This window comes from Hylaeus volcanicus, chromosome 4 (genome assembly GCF_026283585.1).
Source record: "Hylaeus volcanicus isolate JK05 chromosome 4, UHH_iyHylVolc1.0_haploid, whole genome shotgun sequence".
Taxonomy (NCBI): Eukaryota; Metazoa; Arthropoda; class Insecta; order Hymenoptera; family Colletidae; genus Hylaeus; species Hylaeus volcanicus.
In genome coordinates, this window is record NC_071979.1 from 8,019,358 (window position 1) to 8,030,190 (window position 10,833).

General features: G+C 45.3%; 1 protein-coding gene across 2 annotated transcripts in view; it reads right to left on the reverse strand.

Annotated features, from left to right (window-relative positions):
* Positions 1 to 3,428: 3,428 nt before the first annotated feature.
* The window catches only part of LOC128875795 (COUP transcription factor 2), a 105,181-nt gene continuing 97,776 nt past the window's right edge, over positions 3,429 to 10,833 (reverse strand). For both annotated transcript variants that reach the window (XM_054121682.1, XM_054121683.1), the window contains one exon: positions 3,429 to 8,322. In XM_054121682.1, coding sequence (XP_053977657.1) covers positions 8,048 to 8,322 — 275 coding nt within the window. In that variant the 3' untranslated portion in view covers positions 3,429 to 8,047. The remainder of the gene's footprint in view (positions 8,323 to 10,833) is intronic.

The following is a 10,833-nucleotide window of genomic DNA, read 5'->3' on the forward strand; positions in this document are numbered from 1 at the left end:
CCCTCGCTCCGTTCTCCAGTGGCTCGACCTCGAGAGGCCACGACCGCAAACTTTCTTCACCGGAAATGCCTCGCGTTGATCGCTGACACGTAAGCGCGCCGATAACGTTCGCCACTGCCGAATCTCGAAGTATCAGGTTGACCAATAAGTTCGTACGAATTTAAACGGGGAAATGAACAGCGATTTTTCTCAGACAAGGAAGCATATGTACTCTATCTCTTCCTATGTTTTTGGCAAACTCGTGATTCCTGATTTGTAAAATTCCTCGTCAAGTTAGTAATTAGTTATTTCTCTGGGTAGATCGATCTTCTTAACTCTTTCAGACCTGAACACGATTACAAACTGAACGAAATTTTTGGCCAACGCAGGGGATGCTCGCTCGATGCTTTCAGGGGCGAATTTTATCAGGTGCAAATGCAGATGGATGTGGACAAAATATTTAGGAAACGAAGGCGAACGATATTTATCCTCCTCCAAAAAAAAAAATGTGAATTTCAAGCATGTAGACATCGTTCTACGCTTTCCAAACTAAATTACGCGTAATTAGCTGGAGAATGGCGGGACACGATCTAACCTCGATGCAGAGATGGGCAGAACCCTAGGTTTCGAATAAATCTGAAGTTTGCCAATTTGTCTCGTTTCCTCGTTTGGAAAATGTTCAGAAGAGGAACCGAGACAAACATATCGACAAACTTCACATTCATTGGAAGCTTAACTGAGATCTCTGGATTAGGCTCGTAGTTTGTTAAGTATCCAGCGCGACACCACTGAAAATCGAGTGTTTTAGAAACGAGAAAGGAGGTTGGAAGGATCCGTGAAACGAAGGGAGGAATGGCAGACTTTGCAAGCGACCAGGCAGCCCGAGCAGCAAGGTTGGGGGAAGAGGATAAAGAGGAACCGAGACGAGTCGCTTTGCGTTTCTCGAGCGAGGGCACGCGGGGTCGCGCTCGCAGACGGAGGCATCGCCGTCACGTCGGCCAGAAATCACTGCCGTGCGTCGGGGAAAATTCGCTCGGCGATTGTTTATATTGAAATACGTTCGTGCAGGAATGCTTGGAAACGAGTTCGAGCTCGACGTTGCTAACGCGAAATACGCGTAGCTGGCAGCTGAGGAAAGGCTTCGCGCAGCTATTGCAACACTCGATAGGGCACCGTGGTTTTCTATCTCGTTTTAGCTGTGGAAAGGCCAGATATCTGGCTCCTCTAATTTATCTACGATATCCCTGTGGTATCAACGCGTGAAACGAATTGTACGCTTGGTAATAAGGGAGCTACGAGAGCGCGAAAGGTGGCGATCGAACGAAGACGAATGAAGATTCCGTCACGCCACCCCGCTAATCATCTTTCCAGCACGCTACAGCACCTTTTTGCCAGCGAAGCCCAACGCAACATCCTCTTACCCCCGATCTATAGGGCAGTCCCGTCGAGGCGACGTTCGGCGCTGATCGCGCAAACTTTCGTATCGGTTTCTCCAGCGTCGTGTCGCGAGTTCCCGCGGCGCGCGCATAAATTGCGGATAAATCACGAGGAAGACGGGGCTGGCGCACACGGAAAGGCAAAAACTGCGGCCGAGTCGGGCGCAGAAGATCGCGAACGGCGGCGTGACGAGCGGAGAGCGGAGGGCCAGCCGGATGCTTAGAATTTCGATAAATCTAACTTGGCAGGAGAAACAAACGTAGGGATAGAGAGGGAGCGAAGATGAGAGGCTTTTTTCGGCCGCGCAGCGTCGCTTTGGCTCCCGTTCAAAAATTCCGTCTTCTTTTCTCGACGCTGTAAACGCGCGGACGTAACCCAATCGTGATCCGGATTGGCGATGTCGCGTCGCGAGCCATCCCTGGTCCTCGACGAGGTTATCCAGCACTTTTGGAAACTCCGGTCTTTTTCTTGAAACGTGTGGGACCTCGAGAATACGTTCCTGGAAGATTTTAGCGAATTTTTTAACGGAGGTATGACGATAGTTTAAAAGGAACACGTGAAAGATGAAATCAAGGAGGAATGGAGGACTCGATGAAAGAGAAACTAAGCTACGCAAGATAGAAGGGAGCAATAATGATAATTCAAAAGGAAAAATGAAAGATAATATCAAGGAGGAATGGAGGACTTGATGAAAGAGAAACTGAGCTACGTAAGATAGAAGGGAGCAATAATGATAATTCAAAAGGAAAAATGAAAGATAATATCAAGGAGGAATGGGCAACCGAACTTGGATCTCATGAAGAAGAAATTAAGCTATGTAAGACAGAAGGGAGCAATAATGATAGTTTAAAAGAAAAAATACGTGAAAGATAATACCAAAGAGGAATGGACAACCGAACTTGGATCTCATGAAAAAGAAACTAAGCTACGTAAGACAGAACTTCCACCAAGAAATTCCGAATGATGAATTGAAGAGAAAGAAGAACACGCTAATTTCTTAACCGAAACCAGGACACACCAGGATCGCAGACGAATATCTACTGAAAAAGACAGAACGAAGTCGTAGCGTGAACAGTGCGCGATGCGGTGATAAAAGATGAAGATCCCAGGATCCGAACGCCCATATTATTGTAAACTAATAATATAAACTAACTACCACTCCATTCATTTGTAATTTCGCATTCGTTTAAAGAATCCCTAACGCTTACCTGTAATTTCGTGTTGGTCCTCCATTCCAGACAGACTTCTCCGTTTCACCCTCTTCTTACGCTACCGTCGACCGATGTTTCGATTAAACGCTCAAACTTTCTGTAATTCTTATGCGTATATATTTCTGTTCATATTCATACGTATATTCATATTTATATTCGTACCTGTATATTTATATATATATATATTTATATATATATATATATATAATCGTATTTATATTTGCATTTATATGTATGTATATATTAATTATGTACACGTTTTATACAAAAATGTTCTCGCGCCTTTATACATAACTCTGTATAGATATCTTTTCCGCCCTACGAACATTCAACGATAACGCAATTCGTGCTCGGTATAATACAATTTTTCAGTTTCACGAGCATCCGCGTGCGGGACTCGATCGGAACAAGTTCGACGAATTCCGCTAATTGGGTCGATCGTGAATTCGATTCGATTCGCGCTTATCGTTTCCGATCGATACGCGTCGCTCCCTCGCTTCACGAGTTATGTGTCCTCTGTCTGTGTATGTATGCATGTGCAGTGTGTACGCGTCTGTCGCTTTTAAGAAACGATCGCTGCTTAAAAATATTAGAAATATCCCATATACCCCTAAGTGGTTTCTCTAAGTAACTAGCTCGACATTGCCACATTTATCGTAAACGTAGTATTCAAATATTTGTTCATTCTCTCAAACGATCCGTCGTCCCTTTTCCTCGTACAACCCTATACAACGCACCGTGTTCCAGGTATATCGTACAGTATTTATAGAGTAAAAAAAGCACCGTCTCGAAAAAACCGGATTGTTTTTCTTTTTTTTTTTAGTTTTTCACGTACATGTACATATGTATATCACATTGCGTTCGCCGAGTCTCATCTCGCGCGTTTGTATCGTCTCCCTGCGATCTTCTTCCGTCGGAGACCGAGCGACGAGCGACTATCGTACAACACGCGTCTCTGCGAAAGAAAAATATATTTGTCCGCGCGTCGTCGCGCCGTCTCCGAATGCTCCGCGAGCGTTCGATCCCGACGAAACGATTCCTCCGTTCAGAAACACCCCGTCGACGCAATTTCGAGAAACCATCCTTCGCGAAAATAAGAATTAGGCGAGGAAACGAACGCTCTCGTGCTCGGTACTAATCGACCGAGGATCGACGCGACGCGCTTCGAGGGAATCGCTGACATTCGTCGGAGATGAGCAAAATTTGATCCTATGTAGTATAATAGTGGATGATGGATGCACTCGATTCTCTTTTCACACGGGGTCCATGCGAGTCTTGAGTAGACCTTTGCTGTCGTGGAGTTTGTATACATCCTCCAGAACTCGTGCTAATTGCACTCTGTATACTTTAATATCTAGAGGGGTATGTACAGATGGGTGTAAAGCTTTTATTTAAAAATTATCGTTATTCACGACGACAGTACCTTTTGGAATTCAAGATGTATAATGCGAAAGTGAGACAACAGATTTCTATCTAAAATGTACGATTGTTTTTGTTTATATGTATCGAATTAGAGCAAAATTGAAAATTCATCCCTCGAGAGATCCAAACCGTGAGATTTAACGAAACCCTTCTGTGAACGAGATCGTCTCTAACGTTCATTTTATATCGAACAGACAATAAAGAAAATAATTGATAAAATTCTAGCAATTCTAAGATAATTCCGACGGCGACATAATTGCAGCGAAAAAGCGTAAGCAGCACAGCCAAAACTCCGCCCGCAAAGGGGTAGTTCGAAAAAAGTGATGTGATTTTATTCTCTCCTTCCGATACAGTTTCAAAAACTGAGTGTTTCGGAAAGCCTCCGTAATACGTACGCGTACAAGGTTGTTTATTTTGACGAGGATTTTGCCCATCTCTGTCGAGGAATATCGAAGCTACGCGCCAAGCAGAAGCTGGAAGATTTGCTCGCGTCGTAAATCGCCATTCGACGTTTAATTGCGCGTGGTGCTCGTCGAGGGAACCGAGAAGAACGATACTTCCTAAGCCTAAGCGACGCTGGCCGAATTTTACGCGCATTGCTCATTATTACAATTCACTTTTTGGTACGCGCGTCGCGTCTGCGCGAATTCGCCACGCTTAACCCTTTGCGCGTACGCGATACGCGCCACAACTCGGTCCAAATGAAATTTCTAATAACGCAAACGGAATTAGCAAAGTCAACGAATCGCATTCGAAGTATAAGGAGTTATTTTTGTGGGAAAAGAAGGACGCGCGAAATTTCCTAAACTGGCGTCGCAAAAATTTTCAATTTTATTTGTGGCAACGCAAACTAGATGAACGAAGTAAACGAGTAAAATTTGTCCGTGGAAAACGTTTACGTTTCAGAAGCAGCGGCGCAAAGTTGCCAGAGGAGCCCGTCGAAGATCCTCGGAGTGCAAATGGTTAAGCGCGAATGGAGTAACGAAAACTAAAGCGTAAGATTAAGGAAGGTATTAGAGTCTAGAATTGAGAATATCCTAAGTCTCGTACGCAATGATCGTCGCGGAAAAGCATACAATCCTTTAATAAATAACAGGCAAAAAGAACGCGCAAAATTAACTTAATTAACTCTTACGGTTTCTTATCTGTACGCATACCATACGATTCATAGCTTCTCGAAGAACGACGAATAATATTCCCGCGACCGAACATTTTCCCTCCTGTTCCGCGATTCGCGCGCGGATCGTTGCGAATTATTCGTAGCTTCCTGGAGCCGAAGCTCGAACGAATACCTTATTCGAGACCGGAACATTGCTATCCTTTAATTTACAAGGTTCGAATTCGGTCGTTGGTGTTGATTATCGATTGAAGCTCGTTTATCCTTTATTCCTCGATCGTATTCCTGATAGTTTTATCTGGACAATAATTTTATTCATCTCCGACAGAGACGCGCGGAGGAGACGCTGCGCGATTCGAAGTGGCGCGTCTTTTAAGGCGAGAGAGAAACAGAGGAGAAAAGAAATTCTTGGGAACGCGGGCACGTACGCGGAGAACGAGACGTCAAAACGAATGACTAAGAGTTTCGGCATGACTCGACTAACGGCAATTACTCGAGGCGAAGATCGATGCGAGATACCAATGGAAGATCTACCAGATCCCCCGCCGTCGATTACAAATGCTAATTTATGATTTCTTCGCGCCGCGGCACTCCGTCTCGCTCTCTCTTTGCTTTATGCTCGCTCCGTTCCTTTCCATTTTTTCTCGTTTCTGTCATCGGACATTCGCGCCACGAGTTACGCTGGCAAGCCCGACTCTGCGCTCCACTGGCGCCGATACAGCGACGACTAGATGCGATGGACTTTGAAAGTATCGAGTATCTGCATCTGAACGTTCATTAGAGCAAAGACAGCTATGCAACTATTCAAAAAATGAGTCTATACATTTTTTTTCAGAAAGAAAATGATTTGAATTTTTATCGACAATATCGGGAGGATGTCCAAGGGTTGCTCGTATAAAAAAATCTCTGACTGCAAAGGGTTAAACGCAGCCGCGTATCTTGTAAAAGTCAGTTAGTGCCTCCGATTCTTGAGCCAAGCAACGTCTTTATCGCGTCTTACGTTCAGCCCGCCCTTCTTTTCTCTGCAGCATGTTCTCTCGAGATGCGCACCATCTCCTACGCCCACTTTTCTCTCTGGCCCTCGTACACCTCGTACCTTCTCGCCGATGACCGTGCTCGAATCCCTTTCGCCCCATCGAAAGTCGAATAATAATTTTCCTTCGCGCGTCGATCACGTCAGACTCGAGAAAAATCGTCGTGGACGCGTCACTCGAAGCGCGTGTTCGGTGGAAAATTATCGTCCGCAGTTCTTCGAGTTTCTAATATCGATCGTCCCCGTTCGGTTCGCCCCGAAACATCTGTTTTCCAAGCTGGAGATGGGCAATATTTCATTCGAGTAACGCATAACGAAGAAAAATACGGCGTCGTAACTTTGTTTTATGCTTCTTTGTTTATCTTTTAATTCACTCGCGTCAACATTCGAGTACAAAGAACTTTCGTGGAACGTATCGAGTTCGCAATTTCGTCGTTATCATTTTTTATTTTTATTCGCTATGTGAAATCTTTATCCGGTTGAGAATTTTGCCTATCTCCGTTCCAAGCTTCGTTCGTCCAGCTCTGCTCGATTCCCACGCGTCATGGCGAAAGGAGAAAAATAAGCTCGCTCGAGTCTCGGATGAAACCGCGTCGTAATTGACATTGCACGCGCCAAATCTTAAGTGTATGCACCGAATCGCAAGAAATCGTCGTTCTTGCTAGGCAGTCTGAACAGTTTCTTAAAGTAGCTATCGAAATGGAGCTTGTGGCTCCTTCGAGGAGCGTTTCGCTCAACATCAACGGTTTATCGCTCGTCGTCGCGCCGATCTTTCGTTCTTCTCGATCCCCTCGTTTGCTCGCAGAGATGGGCAAAATTACTCGTAGCGAATTTACGAAGACGGAATAAATAACTGCTGCTTCTTCGGCAGGCTAAAGATTCCTGTAACAAATCGCGAAACCTATTCTTGACAAGGATATACGGTCAGTACCAGAAATATTCGTACTCTCTGTGTCTATCGGAGAAGCTTCACTAAATTAAATAATAGTTTTGATATTAGCAAATGAATTGTTCGTTATAAATATGTATATGAGTAAGCTTATACATGTATATATATTTTTATTATTATTATATATATATATGTATACGTAAATATTGTATACATAATACATATACATTTATGTATACATAAATATATATATATATATATTTATATATGTTTATTATTATATTATATATATGTATATATTTATATATACATCAACATATTTATATAAACACACAGTTGGAAATATGAAACCTACCGTTTAATTTAAATAAATTTCTTTAATAGACAAAGAAGGTTCGAAAATCTATCTGTAAGTGTGATCGTCTCGTATTATATACAGTTCTTCGACAGAGTATGTTGGTTGCACGCGAACCTTATCACAGTATCTCCCGCTGGAACTTGGGTTCCTGATTACTTAGAAATAGGTTGGAAAGTTCCTTGAAAGGACATTTAGAAAAATGATAGAAAATTGTAAAGACGTTGAAATCGATCGTATCTATACAATTTCACTGGTAAACGAATAAAAATCTGTCCGACGATTCCCTGATTCGTCCATTTTGCCCATCTCTGTTCGTCTGTTCCCATTCACGCGCGTGTTACGAGTCTCGCACGCGATCCAGCGCGGTTAAAACCTGGAAACGTCGGTCGAAAGTTGATTTCCAACGCGTCGTCGACGACCCATCGTCCACGACGTTTCGCGTGGGTTCCCTCAAAAGGAGAAAGAACGTTTCGTTTCAGTCGTGGGACGAGCAGAGCGCTCGAATCGAGCGTTTGGCTCGACGATCGAAACTTGGTTGGACCACGGGACGAGACGGGGAGCGACAGTATTACGCGGAAGCTAGCTGTCGCCAGACAGAATGTCACATCGTGGACATGTACGGCCAGTTGAAGCTGCTACCGCTCAACAACATGTCCCTGATCAACGTTTCGATCGGCGTTTTCCCGACCAGCCGGACGAAGAACAGCTGCTCGATCACTTGGGAGGACACCGTTCTCAGGGATGGCAGTCGGAGGAGCAGCTTGCCGAACCTCGTCGGCTGATTCGGGTACTGGGTCCTGCAGTACTCTTCCAGAGCGCACTGCGACTTCTCCTGAAGGGACTCGATGTGCGCCACGTCCGACAGACCGCAAGCATCTGAAACAGAAACCGATCGCGTTAGTCCATCAGATTATGGTAGCACTACCTGTGTCCCGCGGTTTCTTCCGCGTGGAATAAGCTATTCTTATTCTATACTAAGAATCTACCCAATGTTTTGGACTAACAAATTTCCTAACTAAATTGTCTTTATAATTAAAGAACAAGAAATCAATTATAAAGGAAATCGAAAGGAATTGCGATCCCTTTTCACCCCTTCAGGGGTCGAATTTTTTAAAACGCCGAAATACAATTCCTCGTACAAACGTTGCAACCTATTATAAATTATTTAAGCGATATTTCTTTACGTAACTATCGGGCTTACTATATTGTTGAATCTCACAAATTCGATCCGAATCAGATTTCACGTGTGATGATTATGTTAGCACATCGCTAAGACGGCAGGAATCGGTCGCGCATGACAGGATAACTTGTCGATACTAATCCACTTTACACTCTACCTCCCCCTCTGCCTCCTTAAGCATCGCGAAACCCTATTCCCCATCGATTTCAGCAACCAGTTCAATCATGATCATCCAGAACCGGTTATCGTTCTGTTAAAACGCGATCGAGATGAATTTTCCATCTGGTCTTCGGAATCACAGGGTTTGGATCGACGGGGTCGATCGAGCGAATAGACCGAATCGACGTTACGAATGTCACGGTTAGAAGGATCGTAATCAAGGCTCGCGGAAAAAGTCGTCGTCCGGAGCATTTTAAGGGGGTTGCCGCGAAAATCTCCCTGGGGCGAGCAGACACGCAGTCGAATGAGACTCGACTCGACTCCGGGAGCCGTTGGAATGCGTGCCAACTAGAGAGACGCTGCCCGTGCAAATGTCGGACTAATCATGCGGGGTGTCCCTTGATTTCACCCCACCGCGCGAAACCTTCTGCCTTCGCTTTATCCGTCACCATTGTTTTGCCACCCCCGCCCCTTCGCGGAATATTCCTCGCCACCCTTCTTCCTCGCCATCGACACGCTCGAACGCGTCTCGCTGCGCGGAAACTGCACCGCAGCTTCGTTGCTCGAATAAATCTGCGTTAGGGATACTTCGAATCCACCCCCGTCGGTACTCGTGTTTCTTCGGATTCCTGGATGTTCCAGGATTCCTGGATGTTTCAAGATTCCTGGAAGTTCCAGGTTTTCGCGTTAGCCAGAGATCGTTCGTTTTCGATCGACGGAGGTTTCCTCCCCAGCCTCACCTCCCCCCCTTGACGACGAGGTCTCTTTGGGAATGCAAATCCCATTATTTCCATACGTACGCGTAATGGCCCATTACGCGCACGTGGCGACCGCAAAGGAATTCGACGATAGCTCCTATCGCGTCGCAGGTCAGCACCACGCGTGACATCGAACGCCACCCCCGTCTACCGACCGATTTTCGCTAGATTTCCAGCGATAAACTTTTAGATTTAAAGCTTCTGAATTATTCTTTTTAGGCTAGGTAGGTCCGAATACTGCGTCATTGGTATCGTAGGAGGAGAAGGATCGGCTTTTCTTACCCGACCAAACTCGCACCCTGCGATTCGTGTTCATGTTTGACTTGTTCTTGTGTATGTGAGGCGCGACACAACAATATGTTTGTATTCTTGTCGCAGAACGTCAGCAACAAGGTGAAATCTGACGTTGCCTTCTGGCAGCCACGAATAGTACATGATAAACCTCGTTAGGCGTCAAGATAACTAAAAATGAGTTTTCCTTTGTGTCGCACTCGTCAGAATTCGAGACTTCTGTTCGAGGGATCTCTTCTAAGGATCTCCGACGATCGACTGGTCGATTCCCATCGACTTCGCGGCCATAAGCAGAGATACGTACGTATTAGTTTCATTTACGATCGAGGAGGGTTCAATTAAAGCAAACCGCAAGGAATCCGCCAACGCGCGACCAATAAACAAACCGTCGGATTGGCTCTCCGATGTCGTCAGCGCCAATTCACCGCATCAATTCGAATAATGCCGTTGAGTGGCGTCTCTGCTCCTTCGACCCCTTTCCCCTTCGTCGCTCGATCACGATTTCTCCTACCCCCGTTCTTGCGCGCGTTAACCGTCTAAATACCCTGGCGCCTCGTTGACCAACGTCACCGTGAATTAACCGATTTTAAACTCCGAAGGCTCGCCAGCCACTCTTTTCCTCCTCCGTCTGTCGTCCTCGTCTTCGTTCGTCGTCGTTAGGACAATTAACCCGCGAGCGAACGCGCCGCGTACATTTCCCTCAAGTTATTTATAGACGTCTCATCGAACGGAGATGGATATTTCGTTGAAAGTTGCCGCGTGTTACGCGACAGGTTCCACTTTGCGCGGAGGCGAGCTTCGTTCCAGTGATTTATGACAAGATTTATGCGATATTGTAGGATGTCGAGTGTCATAAACGTGGGATTACGAGGACTCGTTAGGTTGATGAGTAGCAGTTTGCGTGAGAAACGAAAGAAAGTGGTGTATCGACTTTGATGGGGTTGAAAGAATGGAGATGAAGATGGCATTGAACTAGTGCACACAAAATAGTAGATTGCT